Here is an 18087-nt window from a genome sequence, read left to right as displayed (position 1 = left end):
AATTAAAGTGTATGCTGGTAGTTCAAGAGTCTAAAAGCTTAAATCCTGACAAATCCAATTCCGCTGAATCAGAAATCAGAGATTCTACAAATTCTGAAGAGATTAAAAGATGAGAATTTTGCTGAAAGGGATATTGCATCATGAATTTCAAGGAAACTCTAAAATGGCATCTTTCTGTTTATTTCTCATTCTGGCTGGAAAAAGTTTGGAAGATCATTAATTATTTCACAGTAATGAGTGATCCTAAAAAAAAACATGGCAACGCAGTCACCTCAGAGTTGCAATGTCGTAGATTCAAGTCCCACTCCAGAGACTTGAGTACAAATCTAAGCTGGCACTCCAGTCCAGTACTGAGGGAGTGCAGGACTGTTGGAGGGGATGCTAAACTGAGGTCCTGCCTGAGGTTCTCTCAGGTGAATATAAAAGATCCCATGACAGTATTTTGAAGAAAACAGGATGAATTGTATCCCAGACTACTGCGAGAGGCAAGGCAGGACCTATGTATGTGACCCAAAGTGTTATTCCACTCTGGCCGTGGTGGATGTGTCAGGGGATTGGAGGGCGGCTAACAAAGTAAAGGTGGCAGAAATAAACCAGGAACTACAGACCAGTGAATCTGATGTCTGTGGTTGGGAAACTACTGGAGAAAATTCTGAAGGAGAGAATCTGTCATCACTTGGAGAGGCAAAGCTGGATCAGGGATTGTCAGCATGGCTTCATCAGAGGGAGGTCATGCCTAACAGATCGGATTGAATTTTTCAAAGAGGTGACCAGGAGTGTAGATGAGGGTAGTGTAGTTGATGTAGCTTACATGGATTTCAGTAAAGCCCTTGACAAGGTCCCACTTGAGAGACTTATAAAAGAAGGAATCCAGGGTAACTTGACAGGTTGGATCCAAAATTAGCAGGGAGGTAGGAGATGGAGAGTGGTGGGAGAAGGCTGTTTGTGTAACTGGAAGCCAGGGTTCAATGGCACATTCACAGGGATCTGTGCTAGGTCTTTTATTGTTTGTGACATATATGAACAATATAGATGAGACTATTTGGAGGATGATAAGTAAGTCTGTGGATGACAAGGGTGATTAATGCTGAAAAAGAGTATGGTTGCAGGGAAGTAAAGACGGGTTGATCAGATGGGCGGATCCGTGGCAGATGAAATTTAATCCTGAAAGTGTGAGGCGATGCACTTTGGAAGGAATAACGGGCTAAGGGGATATTAAATGAATGGCAAGTCAGTAGGAAGCTCAGAGGAACAGAGAGATCTGAGATTGTTTGTCCACAGATCCATGAAGGTGACATGGCAGCGTAGTGGGGAACAATTGCCTTTGTCAGCCGTTTCATAGATTATAAGAGAACAGAGGTAATGTTGGGATTGTGTTGAGTGTTAGTTAGTCCACAGCTGGAGAATTGTGTGCAGTTCTGGTCATCTCACTGTAGGAAGGATGTGATAGCACTGGAGAGGGTACAAAAGAGATTGACAAGAGTGTTGTCAGGGATGGAGCATTTGAGCTGTGAAGAGAGGTTGGATAGGCTTGCGTTGTTTTCTTTAGAGCAGAGAAGGCTGATGGGGGAGCTGATTGAGGCGGGTAAGGTTATGAAGGGTATGGACAGGGCAGATAGGAAGCAGCTGAGCTGAACGGTCTATAACGGGCAGATATAATTTTAAGGTGAGGGGCAGGAGGTTTAGCGGGGATTTGAGGAAAGGTGTTTTCACCTAGAGGATGGTGGGATCTGGGTAGAGGCACCTCCCAATCTTTAAAAAATATGTGGATGAGTACTTGAAATGTGATAACTTTCAAGGTTCGGGGTCAAGTGCTGGGAAGCGGGATTAGTGTGGTTTGCTTGGTGTGGACTCGATGGGCTGTGGGGCCTCTTCTGTATTATGTGACTCTTTGATATTACGGGTGGGATTTTTCTCCCTCACCATGGCGTGTTTCATGGTGGCTCACGGGCGGTGAGATTTAATGGCCCTGCCATTGTTAACAGAGTTTCCCATTGAACACATTCCCTGTCGCCAGGAAACACGTGACGTGATGCAGCATTGGATGGACAATAAGATCCTGCTGGCATGAATGGGCACAAGATTTCAGTGCACAGCCCTGGAGTTCTCCCCAGCGTCCTGGCTGATATTTATCTCTTGGCCTTGAATCATTACATTTTCCCACGAGGAAAGTCCTGGCTTTTACTGCGTATATCCCTCCAGCTGCTGTCTACCTCAACTGTGGGGGAATCATGTGCACAGATTTGTGAAATGTTAGTCTAACATTGTAGGAGAATTCAGCATCAACGCACTTTTCCCCTACATTTCCTTTCACTGTTTCCTTGTAAAACAAAGAATAACTGTTAAAGTCAAAGTTGGTTTTGTGTCAACCATTTTTGGATTATTTAGTGGGGAAATTCTGCTCAGTGATTGCAATAAAATGGGATTAGCTGTCAGCACAACTTTGAGAACATGTTTTTGATAGTGTAATAGAAATACTTCTCTGGCTGAGATAAAGACAGATCAGGTTACTTTTATCTTGTGTTAAATTTCACTAGGATTTGCTTCAGTTCACTGAAATATTTGAGCAACCGGGGGCCTGTTCTTCCTCATTGGCAGTCTGGACTGAAATACCACTGATGGATTTTTAAAAAGCATCAAATAGCTCATCATAATTTTTATAAAGCTGTTCAAAATAATAATTCCTGTGAAAATTGCTGGAAATACTTCTGCTCACAACTAATGTGGATCTAATTACACACAATTATTGTTTGTTTAGTATATGTTTTACATGATATAATATAAATTGTGTCCAAATAGCAGCTATGATTCACAAATTAATTTAATTAATAATTTTGAAATTTACATAAACTCAAATATATCCAATTAATTTCAGTCAAGTTCTATATATATAAAAAAAATTATAAAGGAATGGTTGATTTTTTTTATTCTGCCATGGGCTGTGGACATCACTGGCTGAGTTAGTATTTATTTCCCATCCTAATTGCTCTTGCAGGGACAATTAGTAGTTAATCACATTGCTGTTGCTCTGGAGTCACATGTAGGCCAGACCAGGTAAGGATAGCAGATTTCCTTCCCTAAGAACATTAGTGAATCAGATGGGTTTTTACAACAATCAGCAGAGGTTTCATGGTCATTATTAGACCCAGACCAAGCCAACTAATCCCATTTGATGTTTGATCACACTTTCGTTCTAATACAGGTTCATAGAAAAATATTGGTATCAGTAATCGTGAACAATTAATCTCCACTTTCATTTATACAATTTGCCCTCATTCACAGAACATAGAATATGGAAGACAGAATATAGAAGAGTACAGCACAGGAACAGGCTTTTCAACCCACAATGTTGTGCCAAACATGATGCCAAAATAATCTAATCCCTTCTGCCTGCCCTTGGTCCATATCCCTCTATTGCTTGCAGATTCATCCATTTATCTGAAAGTCCCTTAAATGCCCGTATCGTATCAGTCTCCACCACCATCAGACCCTCTAATCCAGGCAGCATTCAAGTAAATCTCTTCTGCACCATCTCCAAAACCCCCACATCCTTCCTGTAATGTTGTAACCATAATTGAACATAATGGAGCTGATTGTCCCAAAGAAAAATCTAAGTGTTGAATTCGCATAAAAACTGGAGTAAACCGCAATAGTTTTTTCAGCGGGAGTTTCAGAGTGAACCTCCCACACTCTGAGCATGAAGTAGAGATGCCGGCATTGGACTGGGCTTGGCACAGTAACAAGTCACGCAGCACTAGGTTAAAGTCCAACAGATTGATTTGAAATCATGAGCCTTGGAACATTGCTCCTTCATCAGCAATGCTTGGAAAGCTCGTGATTTCAAATAAACCTGTTAGAACATAAGAACATAAGAAATAGGAGCAGGAGTAGGCCATCTAGCCCTTCGAGCCTGCCCCGCCATTCAATAAGATCATGGCTGATCTGAAGTGTATCAGTTCCACTTACCCGCCTGCTCCCCACAAACCTTAATTCCCTTATCGATCAGAAATCTGTCTTACCATGACTTAAACATATTCACAGTAAAAAGTCTGACAACACCAGGTTTTAGTCCAACCGATTTGGACTAAAACCTGGTGTTGTCAGACTTTTTACTGTGTTTATGCCAGTCCAACACCGGCATACCCACATTTAAACATATTCAACAAGGTAGCCTCTACCACTTCAATGGGCAGAGAATTCCAGAGATTCACCACCCTCTGAGAGAAGAAGTGCCCCCTCAACTCTGTTCTAAACTGACCCCCTCCCCCCAACCTTATTTTGAGGCTATGCCCTCTAGTTCTGGTTTCCTTTCTAAGTGGAAAGAATCTCTCTACCTCTACCCTATCTAGCCCCCTCATTATCTTGTAAGTCTCTATAAGATCCCCCCTCAGCCTTCTAAACTCCAACGAGTACAGGCCCAGTCTATTCAATCTCTCTTGTTGAACTTTAACCTGGTGCTGTGAGACTTCTTGCTGTGCACACTCTGAGCACTGCAGAGAACACTGGCGTAAATCTCATGAAAATCCAGTGGGCACGCCCTATTCCTGCTGGAGCAGCCGGCAGCACAACGTTGAGCGAGCCACTGCGCTTAGGCCAACCTGTCAGCGCTGAGATCGGCACATTCGCAGTAATCCACACTGCCAGCCTCCCGATCGCTGGTCAGCCTGCGAACCCCGCATTGCTGACCCCTCCATCTCCTCCACAGCCTGTTCGCTGTCCCCCCCAAACAGCCTTGAACCCCTTGCACCTGGCCTGCCTTGATCTCCCCATCCTTCCCCCCCCTCCCCAGTAGCCCCAATCTCCTGATCCCTCCCCCCACATCAGAAGCACGGATCGTGTGATGCCTCCCCATCAGAGCCCTCCCCACCCCTCCTCCCAGGAGTCCTGACCCCCCCGGTAGGCTGACTATCCACCCCCCACGCACCCCAATGCCCGGCCTCGATCATTGGCCTCCCTCCCTCTGCTTACGATCACAATTGCAGAGTGGCAGAGGGACATCCCATCCCGCTGATCACCCCTCCACAGAGGACCTGCCTCATTATGCCCCATCCCTTGGCACTGCCCAATGCCCAGTGGGAAGTGCCAAGGTTCCCCAGGGCATTACCACTTTGCTAATAGGTCAATGCCAGGGGGCCAGGCTGGCACTGCCAATGTGGCAATGCACAGTGGGCACCTCCCAGCCCCCGACACTCTCGTGGGCCTCGATGGCTCCATGGCTCCCCTTTCACTCCAGTGGGTTCGGACTACCAGCTCCCTGCAAGTGGGGAACTACTGTAAACCCCACTGGAGCAAACCATTCCAGGCGTCGGGGCAGAGAGGCTCGCAGGCCTGGTGACTTCAGTCACCACCAGTCACAACCTCGAGCCAGAAAAAACACTCTTCCACCATTACTCTCTGACTTCTATGGGCAAACCAAGTCACCATGGATCCCATGCATCTTAATGTTCTGAATGAACATATCATGAGTGACCTTGTCAAAAGCCTTACTAAAATCCATGTAGACAATATCCACTGTCCTACCCTTATCGAGTTTTGTCACCTCCTCGAAAAAAATCAATCAAGTTAGTCAGACATGACCTGCCCCACACAAAACCACACTGACTTTCCATAATTAGGCCATGCTTTTCCAAACACACGTAAATCCTATCCCTAAGAATCTAGCTCTCCAATAGCTTCCTAACCACTGGTATGAGGTTCACCGGTCGATAATTTAATGGATTATCCCTATTTCCTTCCTTAAACAGAGGACAACATTAGCTACTTGCCAGTCCTCCTGCATGTCTCCATGGCTACAGATGATACAAAGATCTTCGTCAGGGCCCCAGCAATCTCCTCTCTTGCCTCTGTCAATAACCTGGGACAGTTCCAATCAGGCCTTGCGGATTTACATAAGAAAATAAGCACAGAAGAACTCGGAGCAGGAGTCGGCCATCAGGTCCCTCGAGCCTGCTCCGCCATTCAATAAGACCATGGCTGATCTTTTTGTGGACTCAGCTCCACTCACCTGCCTGCTCACCATAACCCTTAATTCCTTTACTATTCAAAAATGTACCTATCCTTACCTTAAAAACATTCAATGAGGTAGCCTCAACTGCTTTACTGGGCAGGGAATTTCATAGATTCACAACCCTTCGTGTGAAGAAGTTCCTCCTCAACTCAGTCCTAAATCTGCTTCCCCTTATTTTGAGGACTGTAGAAACAACTTCCCTGCTTCTATCTTATCGATTCCCTTCATAATCTTATATGTTTCTATAAGATCTCCCCTCATTCTTCTGAATTAAAATGAGTATAGACCCAGTCTACTTGGTCTCTCCTCATAAGCCAACCCTCTCAACTCCGGAATCAACCTAGTGAATCTCCTCTGCACCCCCTCCAGTGCCAGTATATCCTTTCCCGAGTAAGGAGACCAAAACTGTACACAGTACTCCGGGTGTGGCCTCACCAGCACCTTATACAGCTGCACCATAATCTCACTGTTATTAAACTCCATCCCTCTAGCAGTGAAGGACAAAATTCCATTTGCCTTCTTGATTACCTGCAAACCAACTTTTTGCGATTCCTGCACAAGGACACCCAGATCCTTCTGCACAGCAGCATGCTACAATTTTTTATCATTTAAATCAAAATCCATTTTGCAGTTATTCCTACCAAAATGGATGACCTCACATTTACCAACATTGTACTCCATCTGCCAGACCCTCGCCCATTCACTTAGGCTGTCTATATCCCTTTGCAGACTTTCAGCATCCTCTGCACATTTTGCTCTGCCACTCATCTTAGAACATAGAACATTACAGTGCAGTACAGGCCCTTCGGCCCTCGATGTTGCGCCGACCAGTGGAACCAATCTAATGATCCTCTAACCTAAACTATTCCAATGTTATCCATATGCCTATCCACTGACCATTTGAACGCCCTTAAAGTTGGCGATTCCACAACTGTGGCAGGGCATTCCACGCCCTTACTACCCTCTGAGTAAAGAACCTACCTCTGACATCCGTCCTATAATTACCACCCCTTAATTTAAAGCTATGTCCCCTCGTTTTGGCCATCACCGTCCCAGGAAAAAGGCTCTCACGATCCACCCTATCTAACCCTCTGATCATCTTGTATGCCTCAATTAGGTCACCTCTCAACCTTCTTCTTTCTAACGAAAACAACCTCAAATCCCTCAGCCTTTCCTCATAAGACCTTCCCACCATACCAGGCAACATCCTGGTAAACCTCCTCTGCATCCTTTCCAATGCTTCCACATCTTTCTTATAATGCGGCGACTAGAACTGATCGCAATACTCCAAGTGCGGCCGCACCAGAGTTTTGTACGATTGCAACATGACCTCACGGCTCTGAAATTCAATCCCTCTACCAATGAAAGCTAACACACCATATGCCTTCTTAACAACCTTATCAATCTGGGTGCCAACTTTCAGGGATCTATGCACATGTACCCCAAGATCTCTCTGCTCGTCCACACTACCAAGAGTCCTTCCATTAGCCCTGTATTCTGTAGTGTCATCTGCAAAGTTTCTGTAGTGTCATCTGCAAAGCTTGACACAGTATACTTGGTCCCCAACTCCAAATCATCTGTGTCAATCGTAAGCAATTGTGGTCCCAACACTGATTCCTGAGGCACACCACTGGTCACTGATCGCCAACCAGAAAAACACCCACTTACCCCGACTTTTTGCTTTCTGTTAGTTAACCAATCCTCTGTCCATGCTATTACCCGTAACACTGGGCACCTTTATCTTATGTAGCAGTCTTTGGTGCAGCAACTTGTCAAATGCCTTCTGGAAATCCAGATACACCACATCCGCAGATACCCCATTGTCCACTGTACATGTAATGTTCTCAAAGAATTCCACCAAATTAGTCAAACATGACATTCCCTTCATGAACACACACTGCGTCTTACCAGTGGGACAATTTATATCCAAATGTCTTGCTATCTCTTCCTTAATGATAGACTGAAGCATTTTCCCTGCTACAGAAGTTAAGCTAACCAGCCTATAGTTACTCCCTTTTGTCTACCCCCTTTTTTAAACAGTGGCATCACATTTGCTGTTTTCCACTTAACGCCCTTTAAGAAATCCAACACCACTTATTTTTGATCTCAAAATTAGAACATAGAAAAACTACAGCACAAACAGGCCCTTCAGCCCACAAGTTGCACTGATCATATCTCTACCTACTAGGCTTACCTATAACCCTCAATCCCATCCAGAAGTCTCTTAAAAGACCCTATCGAATCCATTTCCACCACCACCACTGGCAGCCCATTCCATGCACCCACCACCCTCTGAGGGAAAAACTTACCCCTGACATCTCCTTTGTACCTACTCCCTAAACCTGTGTCCTCTTGTGGCAGCCATTTCAGCCCTAGGAAAAAGCCTCTGAGAATCCACCCGATCAATACCTCTCAACATCTTATATGCCTCTGTCAGGTCACCTCTCATCCTTCGTCTCTCCAGGTAGAAAAGACTGAGCTCTCTCAACCTATCCTCATAAGGCATGCCACCCAATCCAAACAACATCCTTGTAAATCCCCTCTGCACCCTTTCAATAGCTTCCACATCCTTCTTGTAATGAGGCGACCAGAACGAAGCACAGAACTCCAAGTGGGGTCTGACAAGGGTCTTACAAAGTTGCAGCATTATCTCCTGATTCCTAAACTCAATCCCTCGATTAATGAAGGCCAGTACACCATACGCCTTCTTAACCACATCCTCTACCTGCGAAGCCGATTTAAGAATCCTATGAATCCAGACCCTAAGATCCTACTGATCTTTCAGACTGCTAAGAGAATCTCAAAATTCTCCAGCATATTAGTGTGCTCCCTATCCTTCATGTCCTTCTCTTTGGTGAATACTGATGCAAAATATTCATTTAGGATTTCTCCACATCCTGCCTCCAAGCACAAGTTCCCTCCTTCATCCTTGAGTGGTCCCATCCTCTCCCTGGTTATCCTTTTGTTTTTAACGTATGTATAAATTGCCTTGGGATTCTCTTTAACCCTACATTGTCAAGGTCATTTCATAGCTCTGCTAATTCCCAGCTTGATTGTGAATGGATCGCAAAATCTCAATTTGCAGGTGATCAAGAAGGCAAATGGAATGTTGGCCTTTATAGCGAGGGGGATAGAATATAAAAGCAGGGAGGTCTTGCTGCAATTGTACAGGGCACTGGTGAGGCCACAACTGGAGTACTGTGTGCAGTTTTGGTCCCCTTATTTGCGAAAGGATATATTGGCCTTGGAGGGAGTACAGAGAATGTTCACCAGGCTGATACCGGAGATGAGGGGGTTAGCTTATGAGGAGAGATTGAGCCTGTACTCGTTGGAGTTTAGAAGGCTGAGGGGTGATCTTATAGAGACATATAAGATAATGAAGGGGCTAGACAGGGTAGAGGCAGAAAGATTCTTCCCGCTTAGAAAGGAAACAAGAACTAGAGGGCACAGCCTCAAAATAAGGGGGAGTCAGTTTAGAACAGAGTTGAGGAGGAACTTCTTCTCTCAGAGGGTAATGAATCTTTGGAATTCTCTGCCCATTGAAGTGGTTGAACCAACTCATTGAATATGTTTAAGTCACAGGTAGATAGATTTCTGATCAACAAGGGAATTAAGGGTTATGGGGAGGAGGCAGGTAAGTGGGACTGAACCACTTTCAGATCAGCCATGATCTTATTGAATGGTGGGACAGGCTCAAAGGGCTAGATGGCCTATTCCTGCTCCTATTTCTTATGTTCTTATGATTTCTTTCCTGCTTTCTTCATATTTTTTTCACGGACCCTGTCCTATTTTAGCTTCGAAAACCTTACATATGCTTCTTTTTCCCTTTTGACTCAATTCATAACCTCCCTCATTATCCAAGGGTCCCTTATCTTATCATCCTTGACCTTTGTCCTTACTGGGACTTGGATCAGTAGGTGTTTAAAAAAGTCCCACATGTCAAATGTAGACTTGTCCAACATCAGCTGCTCCCAATTTACCTTTCCTAGCTCCTGTCTAATTCTGTCGTAATTTGCCCTACCCCAATTTAGTACCTTCCCACAAGGTGCTGAATTATCCTTATTCATAGCTGTCTTAACACTTAAGGAGTTGTGATCACTGTTACCAAGATGCTCCCCCACTGAAAGGTCAGTCACTTGGCCAAGCTCATTTGCCAATACAGTATGGCCCCTCCTCTGGTTGGACTATCCACATACTGTTTCAAGAAACCATCTTGGATGCACCAAACAAATTCTGCCCTATCTAACCCTTTTGCTCTAAGGAAATTCTCTGCCCGTTGAAGTGGTGGAGGCTACCTCGCTAAATATTTTTAAGACGCGGGTTGATGGGTTTTTGATAAGAGAGGGGATTAAGGGTTATGGGGAGAGGGCGGGAATGTGGAACTGAGCCACGACAGATCAGCCATGATCTTATTGAATGGCGGGGCAGGCTCGAAGGGCTTGATGGCCTACTCCTGCTCCTATTTCTTATGTTCTTATGTAAATCCCAATCAATACTGGGGAAGCTAAAGTCACCCCCTATGACATCCCTGTTGTTATTGCATCTTTGTATAATGTGCCAACCTACTTGTTCCTCACTGTCCTGATGGCTGTTTGGCAGCCTATAGTATAATCCCATCAGACTGATTTCATCCTTCTTATTTTTCAGCTCTACTCATATTGCCTCAGTGGATGAGGCCTCCAGTTTCTTCAGAGTGAAGATGCGACATTCTGCCTGAGTAGTAATGTAACTCCTCCACTTCTTTTACCTCCCTGTTTGTCTCGTCTAAAACATTGAAACCCTGGAAGCCGCAGCCCTGCTCCTCTTTGGGAAGTGGGAACTCAAGTCTCCAAGTTTACCAATTCTATGGACAAAGCAGACCAGCAGGCTGCACATGTTTGTACAGACATTTTAATTTAAGTTAAATCAAGAATAGTGCATTATATTTATAACAGGTGTGAAATCATACTGGATAATCTATCAACTGCATTAATTTCAGCAAGATTTATATCACAAGGAGCAGGTTGGTGAAGTATTGCAATAGAAGAACTGGACTAACCATTTTCCGCTTCTGTGTTATAAATTTGAATCCAGTGCAGACTGACTACATCAAAGTGTCCCACATGAAGTAAGTGTAACCAATCTCAGCTGTCTTCCTGATAAATACACGTCTGCATTTACTGACCTGGCAATCTCATTCAGAATGCTAACTATGAGAGCTGGTCTGGGAAATAGGAAAGCATATTTAAGCTGTGTAAAATAGGGAGATCAATTTGAGATACATTGAGAGAAGATTTGCCCTGGCTGAGACAGTGTTCCAATCCATGAGTTCTTTGAAAAATCGTCCTAGTTATGTCAAAGCTGGGTATAGGGAGCTCGAAGAAAGGTAAAATTAGCAAATGAGACCATAAGACTATAAGACACAGGAGCAGAATGAGGCCACTCAGCCCATTGAGTCTGCTCCATCATTCAATCATGGCTGATAATTTTCTCATCCTTATTCTCCTGCCTTCTCCCCATGTTGGAAATCTGATCTGTTTTGATGAAAGGCCATCAACCTGAAACACTGGGTAGATTTTACAGCCTCGCCGCACCTGGTGCGGATGGTGCCAATCCTGGAAAATTCCGAAAAACTGGTCTTGCACTTGGCAGCAAAAGGTTTGCAATTGCCTTGGTGTCATTCTAAGGTGCAGAGGAGGCACGAGGTCAATTAGCATCAAGTATCATTGAACCTACAGTGCAGAAGGGGGCTATTTGGCCAATCAAGTCTGCACGACCACAATCCCACCCATGCCCTATCCCCATAACTTCATGTATTTATACACTAATATCCCTGACACTAAGGGACAATTTAGCATGGCCAATTCACCTAACCTGCACATCTTTGGACCATGGGAGAAAACCAGAGCACCCAGAGGAAACCCGCAGAGACACAGGGAGAATGTGCAAACTCCACACAGTGACCCAAGCCAGGAATCAAACTCAGTCCCTGGTGCTGTGAGGCAGCAATGCTAACCACTGTGCCACCATGCCACCCCTTTAACATTTATATGTGTTTCGCCCATTTGATGCCGGATTCTCCCAGTTCCTGGGATCTCTGAATCCTTGGTTGCAACGCGAGCCCAGAGAGAATCATTACTGGTACTGACAAGAGGAGACCAGGTGTGATGGCCATGCTGGGGAACTCAGAGACAAATGAAGCATCTGGTGAGCTGGGGACATGGCTGGGCAGTGCCCACCTGACACCATATGGAGGTCCCCAATACCTCGATGCTGGCAACCCAACTTGGGGAGGGGGTGGGGAAGCATGCCTTCAATGAAAGAGAGGGGTCCCTCCATCTGTGGGTGGAGGGTATTGTCTCCCAGCCCACTGTGAAGTGGGGATGCCCTTTCAAAATGGCAGCGGACTGCTTTGCAGCCAATCTCACCAGGATGTTGAGACCCCACTCCCCAATATCGCTGCACAACTCAGCACTCTCCCAAAAAAATGACTGGATTGCAGTTCAGTCTGCACCTGACAGACTGACGGGGGCCACTCTGGTTTTCTTGCTGCTACGACGCTTATCGTAACCATTAACTCTGTTTCTCTCTCTGCAGATGTTTCCTGGCCTAGTGAGTAGGTCCAGAATTCTCAGTTATCATGAAAGGTAATTTGTAACTAGTTATTACTGCAACAAGAGGTTTACATTAACATTTGGTGCAAAATGTGGAAAACATTCCACTTCCTAATGTCTACATGCCTTTGATAAACATTGAATAATTATGGCAAACACTTAGGTTTGCAATTTTTATTTTAAAGTTAAAACTAGGCCTAACCGTTCTGATAAAGTGTCAGTAAAGAATTGCTGCTGGAATGAAAACATGTTGGACAATAACAGATTAACCAAATGTCGACTTATAGGCAGATAATTATCAATGACAGCTCTTGTCCTGAAATAGTGATGATCAGCTGTACACCTCATCAACACTCAGAATACCACAGTTTTATTAAAAAACATTATGCAAAATTTTTCACATGCTGGGGCAAACACATTTGTGTGGGAATTAATGAGATTGCTCAGATATTCTCATTTTCACATGTTGCAATTAGCACAAAATGGTCAGTTAGGTATCAAAACAGGGTATGAGGAGGTGTGAACATCTGCAGCTCATTGTGGCATGTTGCAATGTGCTGTACCAATCATTTTCCAGGAAAGAGCAGCATTTAAAGAAACAAGAGCACTGAGGAACATTCATTAAAGAGAAATACAAAATAACCGACCATAATGACCAGGTTACAAACAGTGGAATACAGTCCAATGTCGTAACCCACTGTAATTTTGCCAGTATCTCAGTAATGTGTGAAATATCATACGATCCAATAGCATGGAGAGAAAATTAGAGGCCACTTCTTCAGTTATGAATGGTCAGTATAGGGCAGCATTGCTGAAAAGCTTTTTCTTATTCCCATGGTTACAATCTCTGTCTGAACCTGGGAGTCCAATAGGAAAATAATCTTTTTTTAAAATTAACTAGGAATTATGGTTTCCTAATAAAAAGCATATTAATATTTTAAGCAAAGTAAATATCTAGGTAAGTGAATTGACCAAAACAATGAAAGGATTCCTATAATTTTGGTCAGTGATTAGATGTTAAATAAATGGATTCAAGAAACATAAACCACAGGTGATGCTGAGAGTGGTGAAAGATTGGGTGCCATATCATTCTCAGCTATAATCCCTGTATTTAAAATAGAAATCTCAGGAAGTGTCACTTATGCTCCACATATGGGTGGCACACTAGCATAATGGTTAGCACTGCTGCTTCACAGCTCCAGGGACCTGGGTTTGATTCCTGGCTTGGGTTACTGTATATTTGGAGTTTGCATGTTCTCCTCATGTCTGCATGGGTTTCCTTCTGGGTGTTCCAGTTTCCTCCCACAGTCCAAAGATGTGCGGGTTAGGTTGATTGGCCATGCTAAAAATTGCCCTTAGTTTCTTGAGATGCGTAGATTAGTGGGTAAATATGTAGGGATACGGGGGTAGGCCTTGGTGGCATTGTGGTCTGTGCAGACTTGACGGGCTGAATGGCCTCTTTCTGTATTATAGGGTTTCCATGATATCATGAGTGCATGTTTAACAGTGGTCAGTGTACTTACAGAACAGCATACATGCATTGAAGGACATAGACAACAAATAAAGCCCAAGGAAGTTCAATTTATCATTATAAAAAGATTAAATATAATATTTTAAATAGGAAGGAATTTTATTAATGGTAATTGCAAGAAGTAATTTATAAAATATCAGAATAGACTTCACAACCATAAACTACAGTAGAAATGAACTAGACCAAACTCTGTAAGGAAAGCTCCATCGGATCATTTTATTTATTTAACAGGATACGGGAGTTGTTGACTCAGCCCATCTTCATTGCCCATCTGTACTTACCCTTGAGGAGGTGGTGGTGAGTACCTTCTTGAACCACTGCAGTCCATGTAGTGCAGGTACACCCACTGTGCTGTTCGGGAGGGAATTTTGACCCAGCAACAGTGAACGAATGGCAATATCTATCTCCAAAACATTCAAATAAGAGTTGGAGTTTATGTTTTAAAAATGGATATAAGTTTCAGACAGGGAAACAATGAAAATGCTCAGATGTTAGTATCAGAGTAAATCTGCTGGAAAAATTGGCTTTTTCTTGTTCCTGCATTCTCGTGTTTATTGCAAAGTGACATTGCAAGTAATTGTTCACATTGAATTTTTCCAGCAAATAATGCTGCCGAAGCCAGGGTGATTAAAATGTTGCTGCACCTACTTATCGGTATAAGTCTCACAACAAAGACAGATGGAAGGTCGGAGGTGCAGAAGGAAGCATTGTACAGAACAGACCTTTAGATGCTGAAAATTGGGAGTAATGGAAAAGAACAAAGGATTTTCTTTATTCGTTCACAGGATGAGGGCATTGCTGGCTGTGCCAGCATTTATTGCCCATCCCTAATTGCTCTTGAATTACTCCCCGTGGCAAATGAAGCATTACATCAGCTTCATATCTGTTTGCATGTCAAGTGTCTCAGTGAAATACTCCTGGGTACTTCCTGGAGGAGGACTGCAAGTCTGACAGCCACTTCCTGACTTCCATTTTTAATTATAAATGTGGTCACCATGGTTGCTCTCCAATTTACACCTTAATATCGAGCAGCACCATCATCGTCACTGCTGTTCCTGAAGCACATTCTTATTTCAATGTTTCTGCTGAAACTTATTATTAGTGAAGAAAGAAATGCTATGCATCCATCAATGTGTTTTTCTTATTGGCTTTTTATTGCTAGTGCATGGAGATGGTTATATTAAAGGGTTGAAATGGTTTAGTGGGTTTCCATCTGCAGAACTAGCCGTGTGCTAACACCCATGAACTGTGATGATGAATGCACAAGAGCAGTGTAGCAAGCAGCAATAACAAAAATACCATTGTGTATCTCTCCAGTGGTTAACAATATCAATGAATAACTGAACCATGCAGAGCAGATTTAGCAAAACTACATCCAATCTGTCATGATGATTGGTCTCAACTGGACAATTTGCTTGCGTTTCTCTCCACCCATTGGGCAAGATGGGGGCAATAAACCAGCAAATATTTCTACATCTGATTATAATTAAACGTTCTTGCTGCAAAGTGTCTGTGCTAATGATAGCTGCGGACAGGGTCAGACTAAACTCAAGATAATCTGGCAGAATTTGCAGTCAAAGTTCAGACAAACAATATCCACCAGGGAGCAACTATATAACCATCAACATAAACAGGAAAAGAGGGAAGAGGAAATATTTTGTGGAATACAAGTTCATGCAGTCCGGATTTGTGGACATGAATCAATGATATTTAATATATCCCAGCTGTACAGAGATTGTTGTCTCCTTTGATTCTGCCCTATTTTTATCAATGAATCGGCTTCCATTTCCATGAAGCTTTACACCTAGTCTGACAATAAATCTGAGCATGAAATCTGCAATGTAAATGTAACTTTCTTAAATTATCCAATAATGGTGATGTCGCTGTATTTATTGGAATTAAATCTGTCTAAATTGAAAGGATTATTATGCAGTGAGGAGATATTTCAAATAGGGCCGAGGCAGTGGCGATTGAATACTGCAATGAATCTTGCCGGGCCAGTGGGCTCAGCTTTGAAATGCAAATAAGGGATTTACAACCAAAGAACCCAATCAACATTAATGACAACTCGTAACCAAAACCAAACCGCATGACTCGTTAAAATGAATAAAAGTTACCATCACTAGATTTAGATCAGATTGTTCTTGGATTTGAACGTGTTAAAATGATTGAGAACCTTTCTTCCCCGCCCCAAGGCTCCTCAGTCCAGGTAATGGGGACAGCTCCAGAAAGCAGATGAATATTCTCCCCCTGTAATACCGTCAGAACGCCGCTCCCACAGACCCTGTTTAATGTACACCAGCCGCCGGCTGTGCTAAATCTAAGCCGGGGATTGCAGAGATCGCCCGGAGATTAATGCTTCAGGAGAAAACTGCACCTGTCCACATGGAGCAGAGTGGAATAGATTAGAGATTGGTTGTTATCTAATTACAGTCTTCAATTGGTTTTAGTTCAATCATGCAGCCTCACTGCCAAACACGGACATTGCTCTAATTAATAATGGGCGTCATATTTTCATGATAGATCTTTATTTATCAATCAGCTGTGAAACTGCACTGTCGCCACTCTCTGCTTTGAAGCTCTATCGCCATTTTAGCTTCCAGCAGGCTGTAGTTTGTGTTTGGGTTACACCCAGTGCGTTTCTACATTTACTGTTTAGATTCACAGCTCCACAGGACCGTTATTAAAGAACAGGAATAATTTATTTGTATATCTGAACGTTTTGTTTTGCTTATGAAGGATGTATTTCCCCCTTTTCCCGAAGCGACACGCCCAATGCTGTGAATGCAGGAAGTTACAGCAATAATCTGCCAGTCACTCACCTCAGTAATGTGCGGGTTGGGATTAAAGCCACACTGACTGCAGACCACAATCTGACACTGGGTGCACTGGTTAGCATTACTGTGGGTGCCGCTGGGCTGCAGTTGTGTGCTGTTACAGATTGGACAGAGGTTTGTCTTTGGGGTTGGAGCTGTCCGCGGTGCTGAAGGTGCCGACTCTACCGGCGGTGCTGAAGGTGCTGGCGCTGTCCGCGGTGCTGAAGGTGCCGCACCAGCTTTGCCTTGGGCAGAGGCTACACTCGGAGCTTGCTGTGCTTTCGCCGCCTGCTTCATGCCTTCTTTCTCACTAGGCTTCGGCGATGTTCTCACAAATTGCTGCGAGGTGGATTTAACAGGTCCTTTCTGAGCAGACTCCGGTTTCGGAGCTGATTTCTGCTTTCTGGCCGCCTCGTCACTCTCGGATTTGGAATCGAAGAGATTGAATTTATTCACCACCGAGGACATCGCACTCAGAGGGTTTCCCTCCGAAAGGAAACTGGGCATCATCTTTGCTTCGGTCTCCTCTCCCCACAGATCAGCCCTTGATCTGGTTTCCCGGAGAGCGCTGCTGGACAGACTCCTCTTACGGAGGGCGTTATTCCGGACTAATCCATGGCCACGAGACTTGGAAACAGAGAGAGACACCAACTGCTCCGCTTGATCGGTAACATCTGTCTCTGCTTTCCTGTAATATTAGATAAAAGACAGTTAACAGACTGAAATATTCCAGCAAAATCCTCCCAGTTCCCCACCCACTCCACCCCAGCTATATCATGGCAGAAATATACAGCATCATGCGCTCCTCAAATATCTTTACCAAAATCAGTCATCAATCTCTCCCAGACAGTAAACAACCGACAATTTTGAACATCAAATGTAATATTACCTTAAAAAAGCAGAATCAAATTTTCCTCCCTAACCAATCGCCAGATTAAAAACAGCTCAATCTGAAATAAGTCACATTTTGCAGTATTGCAGATCCTGAAAGGCAGCTCCCAACCTCTGCTAAAGTAAATATTAACACAACAAAGTGCTGACGCCTAGCCTCACAATAATAAATAATCAATCCATATCTAGTCGCTATATCGGAAATAAATGTCAAGAGTCTTGTCGGAGACAAGAGTCTTTGGTTGCCTT

At 43.8% G+C, this 18087-nt stretch overlaps 1 protein-coding gene across 6 annotated transcripts in view; it reads right to left on the bottom strand.

The window, feature by feature from the left end:
• LOC145355536 (protein piccolo-like) overlaps positions 1-17552 on the bottom strand; it is a 480857-nt gene extending 463305 nt beyond the window's left edge. For all 6 annotated transcript variants that reach the window (XR_013889002.1, XM_080207784.1, XM_080207785.1 and 3 more), the window contains exon 1: positions 16954-17552. Coding sequence is in view for 5 of the 6 variants with exons in the window: in XM_080207784.1 (XP_080063910.1) it covers positions 16954-17457 (504 nt within the window). In the remaining variant the exon portion in view is untranslated. The remainder of the gene's footprint in view (positions 1-16953) is intronic.
• Positions 17553-18087: the final 535 nt, after the last annotated feature.

The sequence above is a fragment of the Carcharhinus amblyrhynchos genome, chromosome 19, assembly GCF_965287045.1.
Source record: "Carcharhinus amblyrhynchos chromosome 19, sCarAmb.v2.hapA, whole genome shotgun sequence".
Classification (NCBI taxonomy): Eukaryota; Metazoa; Chordata; class Chondrichthyes; order Carcharhiniformes; family Carcharhinidae; genus Carcharhinus; species Carcharhinus amblyrhynchos.
The sequence above is the reverse complement of the archived record's forward strand: the minus strand, read 5'-3'. Positions and strand labels throughout refer to the sequence as shown.